General features: G+C 51.0%; 1 protein-coding gene across 3 annotated transcripts in view; it reads right to left on the bottom strand.

Annotated features, from left to right (window-relative positions):
* LOC147100439 (CMP-N-acetylneuraminate-beta-galactosamide-alpha-2,3-sialyltransferase 4-like) overlaps positions 1-26,145 on the bottom strand; it is a 106,272-nt gene that overhangs the window by 63,678 nt on the left and 16,449 nt on the right. For 2 of the 3 annotated variants that reach the window (XM_085968165.1, XM_085968164.1), the window contains one exon: positions 12,892-12,987. The exons of the other annotated variant lie outside the window; for it this stretch is intronic. In XM_085968165.1, the coding sequence (XP_085824291.1) occupies positions 12,892-12,987 (96 nt within the window). The remainder of the gene's footprint in view (positions 1-12,891; positions 12,988-26,145) is intronic. 3 annotated transcript variants of the gene reach the window in all.

Here is a 26,145-nt window from a genome sequence, read left to right as displayed (position 1 = left end):
TAAACCACTGTTATTGTTGTTCACCGTTGTTGTTGTTGTTGCACACTGTTGTATCTATGCATGCCTCAGCTGGCTCCGCCCCTGGCTCCACCCACATGCCCAGGTATAAAGGTGACTGCTCTGCAGCCCCCTGCCTTCTTGGAAACCAGTCAACCACGAGAGGCATGCTCTGTTCTTTGTTAATAAAAGCCTTTTAGTTACTCTCCTAACTCTCCGTCTTTTATGAGTAATTGATAGCGCATCACAAGGGTTAAATTACGAGGAGAGATTACAAAAATTAGGGTAGTATTCCCTAGAATTGAGAAGGTTAAGGGGTGATTTGATCAAAGTCTTCAAGATATTAAAGGCAACAGATAGGGTAGATGGAGAGAAACTATTTCCATTTGTGGGGAGTCTAGGACCAGGGGGCATAGTCTAAAAATTAGAGCCAGACCTTTCAGGAGTGAAAGTAGAAACACTTCTACACACAAAGGGTGTTAGAAGTTTGGAACTCTCTTCCACAAACAGCAATTGATGCTAGATCAATTGTAAATTTTAAATTGGAGATTAATAGATTTTTGTTAACCGGAGGTAGTAAGTGTTCTGGGGCAAAGGCCGGTATCTGGGTTGGATTTTACCAACCTCGGCGGGTCTGTGGCGGGCAACGTTGGTGTCAGGTCCCAACCCTGCTGCTGGCTCCAGACTGCTGTACAAAATGATTTTCCCCTGATTGGGCTTATCAAGCCCGCCCAGCGCGTTTGCCGGCCAATTGAAGGAAGCAGCTCTGGTGATGTCAGTCGATGACGCGTCATCAGCCGGTTTCCTTAAAGGGACCATGTCCAAATTGATTTGGACATTTGTGCTATCAGTGTTCTACAGCATTGAGGTGTTGCAAACACTGACAAGTCCTGCACCTCTCTGCAGGACTGCACCCAGGCTCTCCCATGACTCAGGGAGTCACAGCACGCAGGGAGGTTCTCTTCCCTTCTTATAAATATTGGCCAGGACTTTTACATCCACCTAAGAGGGCAGACGGGGTCTCAGTTTAATGTCTCAACTAAAAGACGGCACTGACGCCGACAACAACAATTAGCATTTTTTATACCGCCTTTAACCTAGTGAAACATCCCAAGGCGCTACGTAGGAGCGTTATCAAACAAAATTTGACATTGAGCCACATAATGAGATATTAGGACCAAAAGCTTGGTCAAAGAGGTAGGTTTTAAGGAATGTCTTAAAGGAGGAGAGAGGCTTAGGGAGGGAATTTCAGGGCCTAGGGCCAAGGCTGCTGAAGACACGGCCGCCAATGGTGCAGTGATTAAAATAGGGCTTGCACAAAAGGCCAAAATTGGAGGAGTGCAGAAATCTCAGAGGGTAGTAGGGCTGGAGGAGGTTACAGAAATAGGGAGGGGCGAGGCTATGGAGGGATTTGAAAACAAGGATTAGAATTTTAAACTTGACCTGGGACCAGTGAATGTCAGCAAGTACAGGGGTAACGTGTGAACGGGACTTGGTGTGAGTTAGGACACAGGGGTAATGTGTGAACGGGACTTGGTGCGAGCTAGGATACAGGGGTAATGTGTGAACGGGACTTGGTGTGAGTTAGGACACAGGGGTAACGTGTGAACGGGACTTGGTGCGAGTTAGGACACAGGGGTAACGTGTGAACGGGACTTGGTGTGAGTTAGGACACAGGGGTAATGTGTGAACGGGACTTGGTGCGAGTTAGGACACAGGGGTAATGTGTGAAGGGGACTTGGTGCGAGTTAGGATACAGGGGTAATGTGTGAAGGGGACTTGGTGCGAGTTAGGATACAGGGGTAATGTGTGAACGGGACTTGGTGCGAGTTAGGATACGGGGCAGTAGAGTTTTGGATGAGCTCAAGTTCATGGAGGGTGGAAGCTGGGAAGCCGATCAGGAGAGCACTGGAATAGTCAAGTCTAGAGGTAACAAAGGCATGGATGAGGGTTTCAGCAGCAGATGAGCTGATGCGGGGCGGAGACGGGCGATGTTACAGAGATGGAGATAGGCGGTGTTGGTGATAGAGTAGATATGTGATCGGAAGCCTATCTCAGGGTCAAATAGGATGCCACGGTTGAGAACAGTCTGGTTGAGCCTCAGACAGTTGCCAGGGAGAGGGGTGGAGTCAATGGCTAGAAAATTGAGTTTGTGGTGGCGATCAAAGACAATGGCTTTGGTCTTCCTAATATTTAGTTGGAGGAAATTGCTTCTCATCCCGGACTGGCCAGTCAAGCAGCACAATGAATCATAGATAGTGGAGGGGTCGAGAGAAGTGGTGGTGAGGTAGAGCTGGGTGTTGTCAGCGTACATGTGGAAACTGACGCTGTGTTTTCGGATGATGTCGCCAAGGGGCAACATGTAGATAAGAAATAGGAGGGGACCAAGGATAGATCCTTGGGGGACACCAGAGGTAACGATGTGGGAGCGGGAAGAGAAGCCATTGCAGGTGATTCTCTGGCTATGATTCGGTAGATAAGAATGGAACCAGGCGAGCCCAGTCCCACCCAGCTGAACTATGGTGGAGAGGCGTGGAGGAGAATGGTGTGGTCAACCGTGTCAAAGGCTGCACGCAGGTCAAGAAGGATGAGGAGGGATAGTTACCTTTGTTACAGTCAAATAGGATGTCATTTGTGACTTTAATAAGAACCGTTTCAGGCTGTGGCAGGGACAGAAACCTGACTGGAGGGGTTCAAACATGGAGTTGCAGGAAAGATGGGCACGGATTTAGGAGGCGCCAAAGCTTCACGGAATCTCGAGAGGAAGGGAAGATTGGCGATGGGGCGGTAGCTTTAAAGGTCAGAGAGTCAAGGGTGGGTTTCTTGAGGAGAGGGATGATGACCAATGTTCCCTCTAATTTGTTTTTTGGTGCGCGGTCCCTGTAAACTTGCTGCGCGGCCGCGCAGGCACGGTATCTTTTCCAGCAACAGCAGCTTGTGAGCAGCCTGTGTGGGAGCTCCTGATTGGTGCACGGCCGCGGCAGGTTTAAAGGGGAGGGGGGACAGTACCTGAGGAGAGGGAACCATTAACAATATCAGCTAACGTGCGGGCCAGGAAGAACATTTGGGTGGTCAGCAGTTTGGTGGGAATAGGGTCAAGGGAGCAGAAGCTGAGTCTCATGGACAAGGTGAGCTCGGAGAGGGCATGAGGGAAGATAGGAGAGAAACTGGAGAAGAATGCGAGTTCAGGGCTAGGGCAGGGGGGAACCTTGGAGGTAATTTGGCCCGGTGGGTTAGGGGAAGGGCTGGAAGCGGAAGAGGCAGCTGAACAGATGGTCTCAATTTTAGTGACAAAGTAGTCTATGAGCTCCTCGCACTTGTTAGAGGTAAGAATGGAGGAGCCAACTGAGAAGGATTTAAGAAGATGGTTGGTAGTGGAGAAGAGAAGCCGAGGGTTATCTTTTCGTTCCAAGATGATCCTGGAACAGTGAGCAGTTTTGGCCGAGGACAGCAGGACCCGATAGAGCTTTATGTGGTCCAGCCAGATCTAGCGATGAATGGCTAAACCAGTTGTCCACATAAATGTTTAAGTCTGCATCCATTGGACTTAAGGGATCTGAGATGAGGGCCGTACCAAGGGGAATGACCAGGGTGAGGGAGAGCCATGGTTTTAGTAGAGACAAGGGCATCAAAGGTGGAGGGGAGGGCATGATTAAGCAGATCGGTAGCTGTAGAAATGTCATGGTGAATGGAGGGCAAAAGACTAGACAGTTAGGAATTTGAAAGAGCCATTGTAAGTGACTTGGGGAGAGTTTTTCCAAGGGTAGACAAAGAAGGAAGTGGGGTTGGGAGGGGGGAGGAGAAATGTGAGAGCGATACAAGGAAGTGATTAGTGATGACCTTATCTGTGATGAGAATGGAGAGGCCACATGAGATGGCAAGGTCGAGGGGGTGGTCATGAACATGATGAGTTCAGATGGAGGTTGAAATCACCGAGGATGAGAAGTCGCTCAGTGCAGAGGTTGAGGGAGGAAAGCTGCGAAGCGCATGCGCTGAAAACCGGCATTTCCGATCTGCCAAGAATCCTCTTGACAGATCGGACGCCTGCCCTGGAGAAGGGCCTCTGCGGGGGGAGAGTTCCACTTTCTGCAGAACCTCCGCCCGCTGAAAACCCTTAGAAATCTTGGGGGAGAAATTCGGTATCGCCCCGTTTGGGGCGCTAGTATTGGCGGTACGCAAAGTTTAGCGCCAGGCGCAATTTATCGCCACCTCGAGCGATATTGGGTTGCAGCGCCCCTGAAGGTGATTGTGGCGCTAAATCAGGCGCTGCACGGTACTCTTAAGGCGCTAACCCGGCAGCGCTACTCAATTTCTCGGCGGCCGGGCGCAGCACAGGTGCTGTCAATAATCGATTTCCCCGAGACACGCTGGCGCCGGCCAGCTCTTAAAGGGGCAGGTCAATTAACATCAGCAGCCACACTCTGCACCTTGTAGGCCTCAAAATCGGCGGTGACCTACCTGTGGCGTTCAAAACTTCCAAGACATGGAGAGAGTCAGGCAGAGAGCGGAGTGCTTTAGCGATGGGGCATTGGATGATCTGGTTGGCGCAGTGGCGCGCCGGCGAGCTGTGCTGTACCCCAAGAATGGCAGGAGGCCTCATCAGAGCGAATACCGCAGAGCTTGGAGGGATGTTTCCCAAAGAGTCACCTCCAGCAGCATGGTGCCCAGGACTCCTGTGCAATGCAGGAAGAAGTTCAACGACCTCGCTCGGGTCGTTAGGGTGAGTGCCTTTTTCACAATCATCTTCATCCCTCCATCTGCACCTGATTTTATGGCCAGAGGGTGCGCAGAGCCCCAATGGCCATCTGCCAGCCAGCACCCATGGCCCTTTCTGGAAACACACACGCACATTCAGCTCAGTGCATAATGTAAGGGCTATTCTACCATGGGGGGCATGTGATGTCAGCTCAGGGCATAATGTAAGGGCTATTCTACCATGGGGGGCATGTAATGTCAGCTCAGGGCAGCATGTTTCATCACTTCCCCTCCTTTCTCCTGCAGGCCAAGCTGGCCAGGAACCGTAGGGAGCAGCTTCGTACCGGAGGAGGCCGGCCTCACCTGCAGACCCTCACAGACCTCGAGGAGCGAGTCCACCAGATTGTTGGAAGCCAGATGAGTGGTCCTGTCACCTCTGGAGCTGCCGACCCCATTGTGCACAGCGATGGTAAGGTCATCACCTTTTTGAACTCTCTCCTTCCACTTGTTCCCCTCACCAGCATGCTTTTTCACTCTGGACCCAAGTCAGTGCATTGCAGCACTCATGCATCCCTTGCTGCCACCCTGTCCTTTCGCTAAAGCCACTCTTCAACCTCCCTGCTTTCAGATGCTGCATCACCAGCTCGGGAGCCGAGCCCTCAAGCTGCCACTGCCACTGACTCTGGAGGCGACGAGCAGGAGGAATCCGGACCATCCCTACCACCCTCAGGCGAGCCAGCCCCTCTGCAGACTGGGGAGACTACTTCCCTGGAGGGGAGCAGGGGGGGAATGCTCTGGGGAGGAACCAGCTCCAGGAACTAGCGGGCTGCAGCAACGCAAGGTGGTTAGGGAAGCTCGGGGGCCGTCTCCCCGGAGGGCGAGTCAGGCCGCGAGTGCTGCTGCACAGAGCGCAGAGGAGGTGCGTGCCCTCGCAGAAATGAGCGCCCAGGCTGGGCTGAGGCACACTAAGCTCATGGCTGCAGTGGCAAGGATGCCTGAATCCATCGAGACACTGGCAAGGAGTGTCCAAGACTTCGGCGCAGCACAGGCAAGGAGTGCGCAGGACCTCGGGGCAGCACTGGAAAGGACTGTCCAGGGCTTCGGGACAGCACTGGAAAGGACTGTCCAGGGCTTCGGGACAGCACTGGAAAGGACTGTCCAGGGCTTCGGGACATCACTGGAAAGGACTGTCCAGGGCCTCGGGGCAGCACTGGAAAGGACTGTCCAGGGCTTTGGGACAGCACTGGAAAGAACTGTCCAGGGCTTCACCGAAGCACTGGCACCTGCCACGCAACTGCTGAGTGCTGCCACGCAGTCACCCGCTGGTCTCATGCAGACACAGATTGAGGCCACGCGACCACTGACTGCTGCCACCTTCGCTGGATCAGGCAGGATTACCCGGGGCCCTTGCAGCACCACAGCAGGCCAGCAATCTGTGGACCATCCGATTGCGGCGCATGCTGCGGTGCTGCCCCATCAGAGTGCCAGTGTGTCGGCCGACCAGGGAGCTGCTGTCCGCTCTCAGGATGACAGCATTCCTGATGCCACCGCTGGCACGTCTCCACTGCAGCTGCCACCACTTGCAGGACAGACTTCTTCCACCCATGCACAGTTGGAGCAGTCAGCAGCCGGGCCCTCCAGGCCCAGAGGTCGTCCAGGCCGTCCCTCAGGGGCATCTGCGCTTTCGGACAGTCAGCAGGCCTCCCCCAGCCTTGCTGCAGCCACTGGGGTCCCATTACGGAGGAGCTGCAGGGAGGGAAGGGGCCAACCTCGCAAGAGAAGCAGATCACCATCAAGGGGGAAAGAGTAGAAGGTGCTGCTGAAACGTCTTATTTGTAGAAATCAAGGCCAAGGATGCTGGTCTGAATGTTAGTTATGTTTTGGACAGTTTCCCGGGTGTGCGAGTCACTTATTTGTCAGTGGGTTAGTTTTGCTTTCTGTTGCCATTGCTTTGTCTTGTTGGACAGAAGCACATTTTGTACAATAAATAACTTTCTTTATTTACAATGGCCGTGTCTGCTATTTACATGCATTTTGCCCTTCACAGGCTTTTGGGTATCGGAACGGTTCCATTCCTCTTCTTGGAATGGTAGCAAGCATTCCGTGAGAGGGGCCTAGAAGCGACTTCTGATCAGCCTCTGACGGACTGCCCTTCCAGTTTGTACCTCCCTCCCATCTTGGTCCTCCTCCTCCTCCTCCTCCTCCTCTGCTGGTGCTTCAATGTCTGGTGGCATTGGCTGGGTACGTAGGATAGCCAGGTTATGCAGCATGCAACATACAACCACGAAGTGGGAGACTCGCTCAGGTGAGTACTGCAGGGCTCCTCCGGAATGGTCCAGACAGCGGAACCGCTGCTTCAGCATGCCGATTGTGTGCTCCACAATGTTCCTCATCGCCTGATGGCTCGCATTGTAGCATTCTTCAGCAGTGGTGCTGGGCGAACGGAGCGGGGTCATCAGCCACGGGCACAAAGGATAGCCCTTGTCCCCGAGAAGCCAGCCTCCTGGGTGAGCCGGGGCCTCGAAAAGGTCTGCAACAGAAGTCTGGCGCAGAATGAAGGCATCGTGGCTGCTGCCTGGGAACTGCGCATTCACTGCGAGGATCAGCTGTCGGTGATCACAGACCAGCTGGACATTCAAGGAATGGAACCCCTTGCGGTTGCGGAACTCCTCCGGATTCAATACAGGCGCCCGCAAAGCCACGTGCGTGCAGTCAATGGCACCCTGCACCATGGGGAAGTCCGCTATTGCTGCGAAGCCCTCTGTGCGCTCCTGCTGCTTGTCCGGGGTCATTGGGAAGGAGATGTACTGCCGCCTCCTTTTAAACAGGGCATCAGTCACTTGACGGATGCAGCAATGCACTGCAAACTGCGAGATGTTGGCTATGTCCCCAGTTGCAGCCTGAAAGGAGCCACTTGCGTAGAAGTTTAGGGCACCAGTCATCTTCACAGCCACCGACATAGATGTCCTGCACCTTATGAGGCTGCAGATCTGGCTGAAGCAGGTGGCACAGCTCAGTCACCACCTCCTTTCTAAAGCGCAGCCTTCTGATACACTGCTCCTCCGACATATTCATGTATGAGAACTGCTGTCGGAAAACCCTGGCAGCGTAAGGTCTGGTGTGGCGACGTCTGTTGGCTCTCCTCCGTCTGGCCATGCCTGCCCCTCTCTCCCTGCGTCTCTGTGCCCTTTCCAGATGATTCAGCAGCAGGATGTTCCCCTCCAATGCAGCCCCCATAATAAGTGCGCACAGAAAGTCTCCCCGTTTGAAATGCTCACCAACAGCAAGGTGATGGTCAGAAGGCTGAAGATCTTCTGCCAGCGCTGGCTCAGTGGTGAAATGGCTCTCAGTGTGCAGCTCAGCAACTCTCTGTAACTCTCGAAGAAGTTGTGCTCCAAAAATGGCTGCCGCTTTTATACCACAGCAGTCGCCTTTAAAGAACGCCCCCCCAGCCCGACAGCGACTGGGGAACGTTCCAGGTAAGCTGTCCTTATTAGCGCCAGGCGGAACGGAGGGGGGCGCCACTGACTTTCCGGTCCGGGGCGCCCAAAAGGCGTTGCACACTGAAATGATGTCATGATCTGCCTGCGCCCGTGAGCGGGCGCTAAGATTTAGTGCCGGCGCTAAATGTCCGCTCAATATGGGAAGAGGCGCAGGGTTCACTGCGCCCGGGCGCTAATTGGTTACCGCCCCACTTCTCGGCCTCTTTAGGCACTAATGGGTGGCACAACCAACCAAATTTCTCCCCCCTTATGCCTGGTAAAAGGCATAAGGTCTGCTTTTACCAGCATAAGAGTTTAAAAAAGTTAAAAAAAATGTTTTTCACTCATTTATAATTTTTAAATACTTTTAAAAAAGGTAAGTTTATTTTTAGGCCCGTAAAAAACTTTAATTTGTTATTCAAAAAATTAAATTTTTGTTTAAAATATTTAATTGAATGTAATTTTAACTCATTTTAAAAACGTGATGGTTTTTAAAATGTATTTAATGTTTTAGTGTCTTTTTTCAGTGATCCCCATTCATACTTTTGACAGGTCTACCTATCAAAAGTATGAAGACAGATTCCCTTCTCCCATTGGTTCCCCATGGCCCATGTGATCCCAGGGATGCTTGCAAACCACATGCACCCCTGGGATACGAGGACCCTGCGCATTTCATTGTGGAGAGGGTCAGGATCAGAAATGGTCGGGCCTCGGGAGCCCTCGGGTAGGGGCGTAGATTTTTTCCCGATAGGGAGGTATCCACACACAGGAAGCCTCCTATCAGAAATTACAGGCCATTGATTTGACAGCACATCGAAAATGTAACAATCTGTACCACTCTGTGTTAGGCTTAGGTTATGTTGCCATGATCCCCAGATTGCAAGCTCCCTATCTCTCATGTGTCAGGCAAGTTAATGAACAAAGGTCAGGCATTGCCCCACTGGGAGAGAATGAAAACATTCAAAAGAAAAATGCAGAGAGATTTAAGATTTTTTTTGGTCAATTTTTCCCTCTTTTTCTTCCTTGCCCTCTCCTGTTCTCCCGCAATTGTTGACTCCTTGCTTGGTTATGGTTCTGCTAAGTAGCCACATGAGAGTCTGGACATTGAGTGTTGGCAAGCAATGCGACAGTCAGGGACGTCACATTCAAGCTGCAGCCTGTTGTAGGATTCTCAAAATTAACAGATCCCCCATTACGAAAGAAAACCCTATTAAAATGACTTTGGACCCCTACTAAAAACTTCAGGAGGATAAAAGGCATATTTGGCCTAACAGGGAGATTCAAGGTCAAAAACAGACTTGGCATTTTAAAAGGACATGTTCAGGCATGTTTGGGGAAAAGGCTGCAACAAAGAAATGGGATCAACCTCTGCAGTTAGACAGTTTGAGTATTGGAGTTAATCAAGCTGTCTGGGGGAACTGTAAACGTCACTCAGCCCCTATCAAGAAATTTACATGCTAACAATAGACCCACGGAAGAACAGCCTCACAGAACCCATCCAAATCATGCATAATACAAATCGTTTAGCCAACCTACAAAGAATCTCAGGCCCCACAGGAAACTCAAAGCCTGAGGACAATTCATTACAATTAGATAAGAGATCAACAGCTCAGGAAAACCATCCCGAAACTACTTCTCACATTCTTAAACTGCTTCAACAACTCAGGAAGCCATCCCAAAACCGATTAAACAATTTAAGATTAGGAGGCCCCAATTAGTATAATTGAAAGCTTGTTTTCTAAAGACAGAGAAGCCAAGAAGTTTGAAAGACTCGTTCAGCAGTCAGTTCAGCAGTTACACAGTTGCAACACGTTCTCTACAAGCTCTTCAGTTCTGGGCAGTTCTCAGGAGTTCATCGAGTTCGAAGAAGTCCACAGTTCTGGAAGTAGGTCAACACACAAGCAAAAACCAGAGCAACAGTTTCAGTGAGCATCAGACACCTCACGGCAACAAGGGCCTTACAAAACAACCAACCAGGGTACGGCAGGCACCAACCAACACATCCAGCGAACCCCAAAATCGCAAACCAGCTCAACTCTCAAGGAGTCGTTTTGGTGAGCATTATCTCTGGTCCTTCAGAGCCTAACTTAGCTAGTAAGGTGGGATTGGGAGGGGTGAGAGATTTGTCTACTGTAATTTTCCCTCGTGTATGCCGAAGTGTTTCCCCATTTTTATTGGAGTGTTAAGATTATTGTGTTGTATTTTCTTTCTCAAATAAAATTCAAAGTTCTTGCACCAAAATCAGTTTGTCTGCTGCACTTTTCATCACACCCCCCAAATAAGTCCAAGGTCTAGAACCAAGGGAGTGGGAGCGATTCGAACCGCTCATAAGTCAGAGGTGAAGCTGCCCCCAAACACCACCCCCTACACTTTTCAAAGTCCACATACACACGGTTTCCAGCATAGGCTACTGGATAGCAACCAGGAGTGAGAACCTTGCCTGCTATTCCTCTTCCCAGGTGGCTAATTGTACCCCCTACTGCAACCCAGCTAAGATTTGCTCATTCAGCACAATCTCAAAATGAACCTTCTGGTCTGTGTGGCACTTTCACACCACCTTTACTAACTTTAAATGTCAGCTGTGGCTAAGTGGCAGTACTCTTGTCCTCCAAGTCAGAAAATTGTGGGTTCAAGTCCCACTCCAGAGACTTCAGCGCAAAATCTAAACTGACACCTCATTGCTGTACTGAGGGGGTGCTGCACTATTGGAGGTGCTTTCTTTGAGATGAGATGTTAAACAGCCTACCCACTCAAGTGGATGTTAAGGATCCCACGGCACTATTTGAAGAAGAGCAGATGAGTTCTCCCAGTGTTCTGGCCAACATTTATCCCTCAATCAATGCCTAAAACAGATTATCTGGTCATTTATTTCATTGCTGTTTGTGGGAGCTTTCTGTGCCCAAATTAGCTGCCGTGTTTTCTACATTACAACAGTGACTACACTTCAAAAGTACTTCATTAGCTAGTAAAGCACTTTGAGATGTCCTGTAAATGTATGTTCTTTCCTTATTTTACCCATCAAGTGAGCTGTAAGAAGTTAGGTTAAAAACAATCAAAAATACCCTATCCAAACCATAAGAATGGGTTGTCTTCTCTTTCACCTCAGAACTAATGCCCCCATCACCATTTCTGGTTAAACCTTATTCAGGTACAAGTGGGTACGAGTGGAGTGGAATCTTCATGCTTCCCAACTCTAATGTGCATAACTAGTATTGAAGGACATCTGAATATGACACAAACTGTATGGCTATGAGGGGTGGCTAGGTCAGGGTCATTCGTACTGCATGCTGACAGGTAATTCTTGGAGCTTTTGAATAGCTGTATCACTGAAGGCTACAGCAGTTAAATAACCCTGAACTATACGGCAGGGCAACACACCGCTGCTGCAATGAGTGGTGCCATGGTACAGAAGGATGTGCCTATGAGCTTGCGATGCCTACACCAAGGCACACTCACTCAGCTTAACAGCAACTCACGTGCAGTGCCCGGGAGAAACTGGCCACCCTACCCACTCACCCTCAGAATGAAGGTCTAAAGAGAGAAAAAAACTTCCATTTACATAGTGCCTTTCATGACCTCAAGAGTCCCAAAGTTCTTCACAGCCAATGAAGTATATTTGAAATATTTTTGTAATGCACGGAAATGCAACAGCCAATTTGCATTATTAGCAATGAAATACTGACCAGATAATTTGCTTCGGTACTGTTGGTTAAGGGATAAGCATTGACCAGGACTTCCACTGCTCTTATTCAAATAGGATCTTTTCATCCTCCTCAGAGAGCAGTTTATTGGCCCACGCGTGAGTACGGACGGGGTACTCACGCGTGTACCCGGAGGAATTGCCAGTTTTCAGCATGCACAGCGCATGTGGAGAAAACCGGCATTTCCTCTCCTCTGACCCAAGGGGTTAAGAGGCTGAACGCGTGCGCGCAGGAGTCTGAGCGTGCGACTTGGATTTCCTTTATTTTTAGAGAGTTGCGCATGTGTAACGGCCTCCAGTTTTTACGCATTGAAAAACCACACATAAGTACTTAGTTTTACAGGTAAGTGGTCTATTAATACAATTTATAATTTTTTTTCCCCACAGGTTTATTATTTTAAAGAATTTACAGTAAGGTAAGTTTAGTTTTAGCCCCGATTTTTTATATAATAATTTTTTTCAAATTTTAAAATTATTGTTTAAAATAGTTTTTTTACAGTTATTTATGGTTCATTTAAGTAGTGCAATGTTTTTTTTAATTTTCTTTCAAGTTTAAGTAGTGTTTTGGGGCCAGGAGTTTTCATGAGTTTGACAGCTCTTACTCTCAAACTCATGAATGAACTTTTGCAACCTCCCATTGGTTGCCCTGTGCTCACGTGATCCCAGCCGGCTCATCGCACTAAGTCCGCCGCTGGGTCACGCACGCACAGCGCAGCAGGACCTCAAGCGGGCCAGTGAGAGGAAATGCAATGCGGGCCAGGATCAAAATGTCAGCGCGCCGGGTAAGTGCACGTCGGGGGCTTGCACGCGCGGCAAGCTCCCGATCCTAATTTCAGGGCCATTGTCTCATCTGAAAGACAGCACCTCCGACAGCGCAGCACTCGTGTCAGCCTAGATTATGTGCTGAAGTGCGGCTTGAACCCACAGCCTTCTGATTCAGAGGCGAGAGTGCTACCCACTGAGCCATGACTGACACCAAAATGGAAAAAATAGGTAAAACGGCGGTACATCACTCACCGAATAACAACATCGTATTCGTTGATTGTTGCTCCAAGGGAGCTGTTCTTAAGGGTATGTCCATTGCCGATGATTGCACATCTTTTACAAGGTAACCTGACAAAAGACACTTTTATTAAAGCGGGATAGTAAGTGCAGTGACTGAACATGACAAAGTACCACTGTGAAGAATTCAAATTGCTTGGTTGATTAGTGAATAACCTCTGGAGTGAGTTATGGCCACCAGAACCTGGCAGGACTTGCGGTTGCTTTTGCGAGAGCACACAAACTCTTTTTTTTACTGAATGATTAAAAGTATTTACATATTTCTTTCTGTTGCTGTACCTGGATATGTCAGCCTATAATATTTAAATGTAATCCAACCTCTGTAGGTTTTAGAGATATGGCTAAGAGAGGCGTTACGGGTAGGTGAAGTTAGCCTGAGTTAGTGCGTAAAGAGAGTCACAGAACCCCACCAACTGATACTGCCACAGTACAGCAAGGAATGGACGTCCGTGGGCCAACCAGACATTAAAACTAAATCAAAAATGAATAATAGAATCCATCAGGTTATAAAATATGATTCTGATACTATAAGAATGGACAGAAGTTAAAATCGTTTAGGGGTAATGGGAACACACTGAGGAGAAGGAATGAGCTCTGCTAGACAGTGCAAGGAATGTGGCCTTGAGTAGCACAGAGAAGATGCAGCTTTATTATTCATTCTTGATTTAGTCTGCCCTGCCTGGTTTTCGCAAGGATGTACTCCAGTGCAGTACTAAGCGAGTGCTGCACTGTCGCAGTGTCAGTACTGATTGAGTGCTGCACTGTTGGAGGGGGGTACTGAGGGAGTGCTGCACTGTCGCAGTGTCAGTACTGATTGAGTGCTGCACTGTTGCAGGGTAAGTACTGAGGGAGTGCTGCACTGTTAAAGATACCATCTTCAGCATAAGACATTAAACAAAGGCCCCAACTTTCCTCTTAGGTGGACGTAAAAGATCCCTTGGCACTACTCGAAGAAGAGCAGGGGCATTCTCCTCAGCGTCCTGGCCAATATTTATTCCTCGACCAATATCACTAATAAAACAGATTATCTGGTCATTATCACATTGCTGTCTGTGGGAGCTTACTGTGCATAAATTTGGTGCTGCATTTCCAAAAATGACAACAGTGACTACACTTCCAAAGTACTCATTAACTGTAAAGTGCTTTAGGACATCCTGAGGTCGTGAAAGGTGCTTTAGAAATGAAAGTACTTTCTTTTTTTGTCCTTTTACCCATCAAAGGATTTTCATTCATTTTCTTTTCTTTAGTGTTGTGGCAGAGCCACTGAGGGACTTGACTCCAACCTAAGCTTGTACCAGTCTGTTAGTGATTTCTGTGTTTGTACATACTGTTTGCATGCACGGGGCGCGGTCCCTTTAAGACTGCAGCAAAGCGCGGGTAAACGCGATGGCGTCATGCCGCTAATCACGTGACGACCCAAGTGCGGGAAAAACGTGATGACATCATGACACCATCCACGGGACCGCCCGGGCAGTCCTCGTGGAGCCTCCAACCAGCAAAGACCTGTTTTCGTGGTTCTCCTGTACAAACTGTTTAAACTCGTTAGTTTTGCATTAAAACTCGTTTGTTTGAACGCCTGAGTCGAACTCAGTTCTTAGATAGGAATTAGAGACAATTCCTACATTGGTGACCCCGTCTTTTGCGAACGTTTTTTGCGAAAAGAACACGACATGGAGGCCAACGCCGTTTTGTTGAAGCTACCGCAGTTCTGAGAGCAGCAGGCGACCTCGTGGTTCATCCAGGTCAAAGCCCAGTTCGCTCTGAGAGGCATCATTGCAGATCAAACTAAATACCTCTACGTGGTCTCGGCACTCGAAAGCTCCACCGCCTCACGGATCATCAGCCTCCTTGGGAACCATTCGATGGAGGGCAAGTATGATACCATCAAGGCGCAGTTGCTGCAAGTATTCGGGCTCACTAAATCAGAGCGCGCACGTCGATTGCTCGCCTTGCCCGGCCTGGGGGACTCCAAGCCTTCGGAATTGATGAACCAAATGCTCATACTCCTGGGCTCCAAACCGGAATGCTTCCTTTTCCGGGAACTATTCCTCAGCCAGCTGCCTGAGCAGGTGCAAGCTGCCCTGACCAGATCCGAGGTAGAAGACTGCGCGGCACTCGCGGCAGAGGCGGACAAAATATTCACGGTCACGCAGCAGTACTGCACCGCCACGAGGCGCCCATCCCCCACGGACGCCGCCATGAGGCGCCTCTCCCCCACAGATGCCGCCACAGCTCGTCAGTCAACAGGGCTGTGTTTCTACCACGCGCAGTTCGGCGCGAAGGCAAGACGGTGCCGTCCTCCCTGTAGCTTTCCCCCCCCAAAAAACCAACTGCGAATAATGAGGAACGGGTCTAATGGGCGCCCCGCGGCAGCCATGGTGATCGGCAACGCCGGCAAGTTGCTTTTTATTACCAATACGCTCTCCGGCCGTTGTTTTCTGTGCGACACTGGAGCACAGTGCAGCATTTTGCCAGCGTCCGCCCTCGATGTACAGGCAGGGAAGCACGGCCTCGCCCTTGAAGCGGCCAATGGCGGAGCGATTCGGACTTTCGGCAGACGGCGTGTGGCGGTTTGATTCGGGGGGCAGCGGTTTCATTGGGAGTTCGTTACGGCCAAGGTTTCTCAACCCATTCTCGGCATGGATTTCCTGTGCGCCAACAGCCTCCTGGTCGACGTGAAAAACCGGCGGTTGATCAACGCAGCAACCTCGATTCCATCCCCTGTTACCGCAGTAACACTACGTCACGCACGGTCGCCTGTGCTTTCCCGACTCCCGACGAGTTCGCCCGCCTGCTCGCAGAATTTCCCGACCTGACGAGACCCACGTTCTCCTCCACAGCCACGAAACACGGTGTGGAACACCACATCGCCACCAACGGTCCCCCGGTCTACGCGCGAGCTCGGCACCTGGATCCTGGCAAGCTGGCGGTTGCAAAGGCGGAGTTTGCCACCATGGAACGTTTAGGGATTATTCACCGGTCGAATAGTCCATGGTCTTCACCCCTTCATATCGTTCCGAAGCCTGGCGGCGGATGGCGACCTTGCGGTGACTATCGATGCCTGAACGACGCCACCACTCCGGATCGGTACCCGATCCCCCACATCCAAGATTTCTCTGCCCATTTGACAGGAAGCAACTTCTTCTCCAAAGTCGACCTCGTCCGGGGCTACCACCAGGTCGCAGTGCACCCACAGGATGTCCAGAAGACCGCGGTCATCACCCCATTCGGCCTCTTCAAATTTCTGCGCATGCCGTTTGGCTTAAAGAACGCCGCCCAGGCTTTCCAGCGTCTGATGGATTCCGTGCTGCGGGACCTCAACTTCATCTTCATCTATCTGGATGACATTCTGATTGCCAGCTCCACCAAAGAGGAACATCTCTGTCACCTTCGCACCCTGTTTCGACGCCTCAGCCAACGCGGCCTGATTATCAACCCAGCTAAGTGCCAGTTTGGCCTGCAACAAATTGATTTCCTGGGGCATCGCATCACCGCAGAGGGGGCGGTTCCTTTGCAAGCGAAGGTGGAGGCGGTGATATCCTTTCCACGCCCGCAGAACATAAAGGACCTGCAGGAATTCCTAGGCATGGTAAACTTTTATCACCGTTTCGTGCCTAAGGCAGCACTACTCATGCAGCCCCTGTATGAGGCCCTCAAGGGCAGGACTGGCAAGGACCCGGTAGACTGGTCGGTTGACATGGACCGAGCATTCGCCGACACCAAAAGCGCCTTGGCCAGCGTGACCATGCTGGCACACCCATTACCAGGAGCCACCATCGCCCTCACCACCAACGCGTCAGACTACGCAATCGGCGCCGTACAGGAGCAATGGGTGAACGGGACGTGGCAGCCGTTGGCGTTCTTCAGCCGACAACTTAGACGGAACGCAAGATCCTATAGCACTTTCGACCAGGAGTTGCTAGCCCTTTTTCTGGCTATCCGCCATTTTCGGTTCCTGCTGGAAGGACGTCCTTTCACCACTTTTGTGGACCACAAGCCACTCACCTTTGCCATGGCCAAGACCGCCGAACCGTGGTCATCCCGACAGCAGCGTCAGCTGACTTACATATCAGAATTTACTACGGATATCCAGCATGTGGCCGGTAAGGACAACCTGGTGGCAGACTGCCTCTCCCGCGCGACTGTCAATGCAGTCCATCTGGGCATCGACTACGCCCTCATGGTGGCGGACCAAGTCTCGGACCCAGAAGTTCAGGCTTACTGAGCCAACATCACTAGTCTCCAGTTAGCCGACGTCAAGTTCCATTCGGCAGGTACCATGCTGCTGTGCGACATCTCCGTACGGGACCTTCGCCCTGTGGTGCCGGTCGCCTGGTGCCGCAAGGTTTTCGACGCCATACATGGGTTGTCGCACCCAGGGATGAAGGCCTCGCAGAAGTTCATGTCGGCTAAATTCGTTTGGCACAGCATGCATAAGGATGTCCGTGACTGGGCCAACACCTGCATCGTCTGCCAAAAGGCCAAGGTGCAGCGCCACGTCAAGGCCCCATTGGCCACCTTCACAGTTCCGGAGCGGCGTTTTGACCACGTCAATGTGGATCTGGTAGGACCACTTCCACCTTCCCATGGTTTTTCCTCACATTCTGACCATGGTAGACCGCACCACCAGATGGCCAGAAGCGGTGCCCCGGTCATCCACTACTTCGGCGGACATGGCCAGGGCGTTCATTTCTTCCTGGGTTGCCCGTTTTGGAGTGCCCGCTGACATTTCTTCGGATCGAGGACCGCAGTTTTCCTCCGAACTCTGGAACGCAGTGGCTCAGGGACTCGGCGTCAAGTTGCACCGCACTACAGCCTACCACCCTCAAGTGAATGGCCTCTGTGAGCGTTTTCACAGATCACTGAAAGCCGCACTGAGGGCCAGTCTCCAGGACGCTGGATGGGCGGACATGCTACCGTGGGTTCTGTTGGGCCTATGCACGGCTCCCAAAGAAGACCTTCACTCTTCCTCTGCAGAGTTGGTTTATGGTCAGCCGCTGCGAGTCCCAGGGGATTTCCTGCCAACGCCGATGGAGCCATGGTCCGCGTCAGGCCAGCTTAACAGTCACCAGGAGGCGGCCAGATGTTTCGCGCCGGTCCCCACGTCGCGCCACGGGCTTCAGCGATCGCACGTGCCCACAGAGCTTACAAAGGCTGAATACATTTTCATCCGCCACGATGCGCATCGGGATCCGCTCAAGGCCCCGTATACTGGTCCTTTCCGGGTGTTAGAGGCAGGAGACAAAACCTTCAAGGTCGATGTCAGTGGTAAACCGGACCACATTTCAGTCGACCGTTTAAAGCCGGCACACTTGGACCTCGACCGCCACGTCGAGACAGCACAGCCGCCAAGATGAGGTCAGCCACCCATCGTCGTCACACCAGATCAAGTGCAATCGCCCGCTCGACCGCCAGCCGTCCAGCAGCCTCCGCTTCGGGAGTACAGGAGTTGCTCTGACAGGCTTGTCAGACCCCCTCACCATTTGACTTTTTCCGTTAAAGAGAATTCTGGGGGGGCGCATGTGGCAGAGCCACTGAGGGACTTTGAGCAACTGTACATAATTCCCTTTAACGAGGTTTGACTCCAACCTAAGCCTGTACCAGTCTGTTAGTGATTGCTGTGTTTGTACATACTGTTTGCATGCACGGGGCGCGGTCCCTTTAAGACTGCAGCAAAGCGCGGGTAAACGCGATGATGTCATGCCGCTAATCACGTGACCACCCAAGCGCGGGAAAAGCGTGATGACGTCATGACGCCATCCACGGGACCGCCCGGGCAGTCCTCGTGGAGCCTCCGACCAGCAAAGACCTGTTTTCATGGTTCTCCTGTACAAACTGTTTAAACTCATTAGTTTTGCATTAAAACTCGTTTGTTTGAACGCCTGAGTCGAACTCAGTTCTTAGATAGGAATTAGAGACAATTCCTACAGTGTCACACTGAAACAGTTATGAAGACAGAGGCTTGTCAGGTGACATGGGTGGTTAGTGGGTATAAACGGCGGTGTGTCCTAGTGGCCTATGGACAGCTTGGACTAAAGACACCAGACATCAAGCTCAGGGTGTCCGAGGTTCATCCAATGGGCTGTCTGCATGTAAGTATATAGACGTACATCACTTGCTTGATTACTATTAACCAGATAAGGCAGGGACTAAATCTTATATTTTGTAATAAAGTATTAACCTTGCGGAAACGAGACTCCCAAACTTATTCATTAATAAGATGAGGCAGAGGCTGAATCTTACGACCTCTACCTGCAAATAACTCCCTCATCATCCAATGGAGAAAATGAGGGCATCTCATTGTGGATTTCAACCATTTTGGTCGGGGAATTTCCCACTTTCTAATTGGACAATGGCCTCTGTCTGAGCCCTCAATCATTCTCCTAAAAGCCTAGAAATTATTACTGTGAATATTAGTGGAGTAAATGCTCAATGCCTTGGTATATTACGCTGTCTGTTAGTTAAACAGAAACAATGGTAACTTGAAAATAACCACCAGTTAAAGCATGGAAACCAACAACAACCTACATTTATATAATGTCTTCAACATAGCAAAACATCCCAAGCCGTTTCACAAGAGCGTAATCAGGCAAACAAATTGACACCGAGCCAAAGAAGGAGACATTAGGACAGGTGCTTGGTCACAGAGGTAGGATTCAAAGAGCCTCTTAAAAGGAGGAGAGAGAGAGGCAGAAAGGTTTAGGGAGGGAATTCCAGAGCTTAGGGCCTCGGCAGTTTAAGGTACAGCCGTCAATGGTGGGGAGAAAGAAGTGGGGGATGGACAAGAGGCCAGACTTGGAGGAGCGTAGAGATCTCGGAGGGTCGTAGAGCTGTTTTCCGTCCTACTTTAAAGGCTGATGCTCTGCACTTATAGGCCTAGAAATTGGCCTGAGGCGCCCAAGCGGCGCAAAGTTTGCCTGGGTGCTGGAATTTGCACCGCGATCGCCGCATTAGCGATCGCCGCTGTGTTATCTTGAGGTGGCCATAGATGGAGACGGACACCGGTTAACTCCGTAACATGGTTTAATCAACCCTTGCACATAAAAGCTTCTGCCATGAGGCAGCAAAAACAAAGAGTACAACAGTACAGATCAGACTTAACTCAGGAGAGCAATTGCCACAGCACCACCTGGTGGATCAGGTTACTCATAACCTCCCAGGTTACTACACTCCTTCCCCCTTAAGATTGCCGTATGCAATTCTTAAACAATAACTCTTACTAGGTACTACGTTTTAATTAACCAGTATGCTCTAACCATGGTTAACCCCTGACTAATTTAACAGGTTTGTATAAGTCTTTCTGGTTGCTTGCGAATCCTTTGTGAACGTCTTAATTCCACTTGTGGTGGATTCTCAGATTCATTCGCACTTGAGATTGGAGTAGTCTCTGATGTTGGTTTTACTCTGTCCCGCTGTGGCCTGGCAGTACCAGTGTCCACTGGCACCTTATAAGCCGTGCTGGGTCCTGGAACAGCCTGCTCTACTGCCCTTTGTTCCATCTGAGGCAGTTCCCCCTGCTGCCGGCTGAAAAGCTGATCCACATGCCAACAAACCCCTCGACCATCCCCTAGTAACACGGAGTATGACACAGGTCCTGTAATGTCCTGGACTAGTCCTGGTATCCATTTAGGTCCATAACCGAAGTTCCGGGTGTACACAGAGTCCCCTATGGCGAAATGGCGAGCTCTAGTATGTTTGTCATGGTACGCTTTTTGGTTTGTTTGTTTTGTCTCAACCTTGCTTTTGAGATCTGGGTGTATCAGGTCTAACGTGCACCGCAACTTTCTCCCCATCATCAACTCAGCCGGAGAAAGCCCCGTGGTAGCTTGGGGTGTTATACGATAACAAGGCTCTATTGAGCTTGGTCTCCAGGGTGTCACCTGAGCTCTTCCTCATGAGCTCCTTAAAAGTCTGCACGGCTCGCTCGGCTAACCCATTTGAGGCTGGGTGATATGGAGCCGAGGTGACATGTGTGATTCCATTCCTTACCATGAATTCTTTGCTACCTTCACTAACAAAACACTGTGCATTGTCGGATACAATCATTTCTGGAATACCATGCGTGCTGAAGCTGTTCCTGAGACAATTCAGTGTGGCATCAGTCGTTGCAGAGCTCACTGGATAAACGTCGATTCACTTTGAGTGAGCGTCAACCAGCACCAAAAACATTTTGCCCATAAAAGGTCCCGCATAGTCTATGTGAATTCTCCTCCAGGGTTTGCTGGGCCACTCCCAGGGATGGAGTGGTGCCCCGGCAGGCGCTTTCCTCTGTTCCTGACATATAGTGCATGACTTTACCTTTGACTCAATTTCAGCATCCAAGTTGGGCCACCACAGGTAGCTCCTAGCCAGTCCTTTCATTCTAGTCATTCCTGGGTGCGATTGATGCAACTGTTCCATCAAAGTAGAGCGTCCCCGCTCTGGGACTATGATGCGTGCTCCCCATAGCACACATCCATCTTGGACACTGAGCTCGTGCTGTCTCTGTCTGTACGGCGCGAACTCCGGTCCCTCGCGGTGATCTGGCCAGCCTTTCAACACGTACTCACGGACCCTTGACAGAACGGGGTCCTTGGCTGTCCAGCCCTGGATTTGCGCTGAAAGCATCAGGGGACTGATCTCCTGATCCAGCATCAGGACGTGCTCCTCAGGGGAAGTACTGCGAGGAGATTTTGAGAGGGGCAGGCGGCTGAGAGCATCCACGTTCCCGTTTTCCTTGCCGGCTCTGTACGTGATCACATATTCATAGGCTCTTAGTATTACTGCCCATCTCATTATTCTCTGTGATGCCATTTGAGGCACCGCTTTCATCTCATTCAGTAAGCTAATAAGAGGCTTGTGGTCAGTACTGATTACAAACTTCCTCCCATATATGTACTTATGGAATTTCTTTACTCCAAATATAATGGCCAACCCCTCTTTATCAAGCTGTGAATAGTTCTTTTCCGCAGCTGTGAGCGTGCGTGAAACAAACCCGATGGGCCTTTCTGCTCCATCTGGCATGCGGTGGGCCAACACTGCCCCCACTCCATAGGGTGATGCGTCGCAGGACATTATCAGCTCCTTCTTCTCGTTGTAATGCACCAACACCCTGCTGGACTGAAGTAGCTCCTTTGACTGCTGAAACGCTTTCGCTTGCTCTGGCCCCCAACGCCATGGCTCCTCCTTTCTCAGCAGTTTGTGCAGGGGTGCCAGCAGCATCGATAAGTTTGGAAGAAACCGGTTATAATAATTCAGGAGCCCTAGATAGGCTTTCAGTTCAGTCACTGAGGTGGGTGCAGGTGCATCCTGCACTGCCCGCACTTTCCCTGGTAATGGATGGAGGCCTGTGGCATCCACCCGATGTCCTAGGAATGTAACTTCCTTCTCCATGAAACTACGTTTGCTCCGTTTCAGGCGTAGCCCCGCCTCTTCCAGCCGCTGTAGCACTTTGTCCAGTGTTTTTAAGTGATCCTGATCGTCACTTCCTGTTAGCAGAATATCATCTAAGTACACGGCCATCTTTGGAATGCCCTGCAGAATGCCCTCCATAGTCCGTTGGAATATTGCTGGGCTAGAACTGACACCAAATGGTAACCTGGCATACGTGAACAGCCCCTTGTGCGTGTTCACTGTGACAAACTTTTTTGATTCTTCATCTAGCAATATCTGCTGATACGCATGACTCATCTCCAGTTTGCTGAATCTTTCTCCCCCAGCGAGCGATGTTAACATGTCCTCCATTCTCGGAATGGGGTACTGTTCCAGTGATGATACTCTGTTCACTGTTATCTTATAGTCACCACACACCCTTACGTTACCGTCGGGCTTCAATACCGGGACTATTGGTGCCGCCCAGTCTGAAAATTTCACTGGTTCTATTACTTTGTCCCTTAGCAGGCGATCTAGTTCCGCCTCAACTTTGGTTTTCATTGCAAAAGGTACCGACCTTGGTTTAAAGAAACGAGGCGTGGCATCACTGGCTACATGAATCTTGGCTGTGGCTCCCCTTAAGGTGCCCAGTTCGTCCTTGAACACTAACTCATGCTTCATCAGCACTTCTTGCAGTGCCTCTGTACTGTCCTCCATTTTATTCATTGCCTGCCAGTACACACTCAACTCACTGATCCACCCTCACCCTAACAGGTTTGGCCCTGACCCTGCTACCACTACCACCGTAAGCTCTTTGGTGACTCCTTTGTGTTCCACTTGTACTTCGGCCGCCCCCAAAATGTCCACCTTCTGTCCTGTGTAGGTTTTGAGGCTAATGGGGCATGTACCTAGCTCTGGTACTTTTGCTTCCCCCCATAGCTTGGCGTACTCAGTCTGTGACATTATGGTTACACTACATCCGGTGTCAATCTCAAACTTTACTTGACCTCTGTTCACTATCAAATACTGAGTGAGAGGGGGTACGTTGGGCCCTGAAGTGTCTATACTGTATACAGTGAAAACCTCCTCACTAGACTCACTAGACTATTCCTCCTCTTGTATGTAATTTGCCCGCTTTGTGTACTTCTCCCTCCCCCCTTTTGCATGCTTTGCCCCTTTAGCACTGCTTCTCTCACTCACTGCCCTTTTACAGACTTTCTTTAAGTGCCCTATTTTTCCACAATTGTGGCACTTTGCCTTTGCAAACCTGCAGTCCTTTGCATAATGGCTCGTCCCGCCACATCGGTAGCAATCCCCAACCCCGACTGGTGGACTTTTCGCGCCAGCTTCCATCTTGAAAACAGCTCCTCCCCCTGGTTTACTCCATTTCTCCTTGCTCATACTGTTTAAGTCTTTAATGTCCTTGTTAGCCATCTCCATGGCTTGTGCTTTTTTAAGTGCCGTCTCAAACGTTAATCCTTCTTCTGACAGCAACCTTTGCTGTATACTGTCGTCGTTAACTCCGCATACTAGTCTGTCCCTTAACAAGACTGTGAGCGCATTTCCAAAATTACAGTCCTGTGCGAGCTTCCGAAGCTCCTCCACATACTCGGTAACGCTTTCTTCCGGCCTCCTAATCCTCGAATTGAATTTCCACCTCTGTACTATTTCACTAGGTTTCGGATTGAAATGATTCTTTAGTAGACTCATCAACTCGTCAAAAGATTTTTCTCCTGGCCGCTCCGGGCTCAGCAGATTCCTCATCCGTGTATAGGTTTGCGCTCCCACACAACTCAGTAAAATGGCCCTTTTCTTTTCAGCACTGTCCACCTCATTTGCCATAAAGAAATGGCTCAGTATTTCAATATACTCCTCCCAAGACTGCGACTTGCTGTCAAAAGTTGCCACGGAGCCTACCGTTCCTGCCATCCTTGGAGTCCGGTCACTTCAGCCAAAAAATCAAACTCCGTTTCGACTCCCGCGGCCTAGCCTCGTGCTTTTCCGACTAATTTGCTAACCAACCCGAGCACCTCTTCCGAATACTCCTTATGACTGATCCACCAAAACTTTTCCGTCCTTTATTCTCGTCACCATATGTGGTATCTTGAGGTGGCCATAGATGGAGACGGACACCGGTTAACTCCGTAACATGGTTTAATCAACCCTTGCACATAAAAGCTTCTGCCATGAGGCAGCAAAAACAAAGAGTACAACAGTACAGATCAGACTTAACTCAGGAGAGCAATTGCCACAGCACCACCTGGTGGATCAGGTTACTCACAACCTCCCAGGTTACTACAGCCGCAAATTCAGTTGAAGTGCCCCTAGAGGGAGACGGGGCACGGCTCGAGGCGCTCCGCATCCCTCTTAGAGCGCTGAAAGTGAATTTCGTAGCGCTATGTGCCGTAGCGCCACACGCTGCAGCACGGCACGCTGCGGTACTGCAGGCCTTCCTCCCACTGTTAAGGGGGAGGGGCCTGCAACAGCGCGAGCCCCGATCGCGAGTGCCGGCAAAAGAGCCCGGCACCGAGGTGAAGTACCGGGCTCTCGGGAAACAGCTGGCAATGCCGCGGGGGGGGGGAACCAGGAGGCCGGGGACGGAGGTGCTGGCAGGCAGCTGCCGAAAAAGCGGCCGCCCCGCACCTCCACCTTAACTTGCACCTCTGCCAGCGCAGCAAGGCCCAGTGAACCGGGCGCGGGTAGCAAACGGCGCTACAGCGGCGTTCGCTACCAAATATCACGATCGGGGCGCGAATGGGGTGCTGCGCACACCGATGACGTCATCGGTGGCGGCGCAGCGCAAAAGGCTAACGCCACCATTAACGCCCCTGCTGAATATTGCGGGAGGCGCAGCCAGTGGCACTGCAGCCACTGACTGCCTCTTTAGGCGCTAACAGGTGGCACTACTCATCCAATTTTTCCCCCTTAGAGTCATAGAGTAATAGGCCTAGAAATTGGGTTGGGGCGCCAAAGTGGCGCAAAAGTCGCCTGAGCACAGGATTTAGCGCAGCGATCGGAGTAATACCGATCGCCAGAAATTCAGTTTCAGTGCCCCTCGAGGGACACGGGGCGAGGCTCGAGGCGCTCCACGTCCCTCTTAGGGCGCTGAAACTGATTATCGCAGCGCAACGTGCCGCAGCGCCACACGCTGCGGCACGGCACGCTGCGGTACTGCAGGCCTTCCTCCCATTGTTAAAGGGGAGGTGCCTGCAATAGCGCAATCCCCGCTTGCGAGTGCCGGCAAATGAGCCCGGCACCAAGGAGAAGTGCCGGGCTCTCGGGAAACAGCCGGCAATGCCGCTGGGGGGGGGGGCTTAGGAGGTCGGGGACGGAGGTGCTGAAAGGCGGCCGCCGAAAAAGCAGCCGCCCCGCACCTCCACCTTAACTTGCGCCGCTGCCGGCAGAGTAAGGCCCCGTGAACCGGGCGCGGGTAGCAAACGGCGCAACTGCGGCGTTCGCTACCAAATATCGCGAACGGGGCGCGAATGGGGTGCTGCGCACACCGATGACGTCATCGGTGGCGGCGCAGCGCAACAGGCTAATGCCACCATTAGCGCCCCTCCTGAATATCGCGGGAGGCGCAGCCAGTGGCACTAAAGCCACTGCCTGCCTCTTTAGGCGCTAACAGGTGGCGCTACTCACCCAATTTCTCCCCCATAGAGTCATAGGGGGAGAAATTGGGTGAGTAGCGCCACCTGTTAGCGCCTAAAGAGGAAGTCAGTGGCTATAGCGCCACTGGCTGCGTCTCCCGCGATATTCAGTAGGGGCGCTAATGGTGGTGTTAGGCATTTGCGCTGCGCCGCCACCAATGACGTCATCGGTGTGCGCAGTGCCCCATTCGTGCCCCGTTCGCGATAT

Source organism: Somniosus microcephalus, chromosome 26 (genome assembly GCF_052327205.1).
Source record: "Somniosus microcephalus isolate GS21.2 chromosome 26, FLI_Smic_1.0, whole genome shotgun sequence".
NCBI classification, from domain to species: domain Eukaryota; kingdom Metazoa; phylum Chordata; class Chondrichthyes; order Squaliformes; family Somniosidae; genus Somniosus; species Somniosus microcephalus.
Note: the sequence above shows the minus strand (reverse complement) of the source record. Positions and strands in the feature narration are given on the sequence as shown.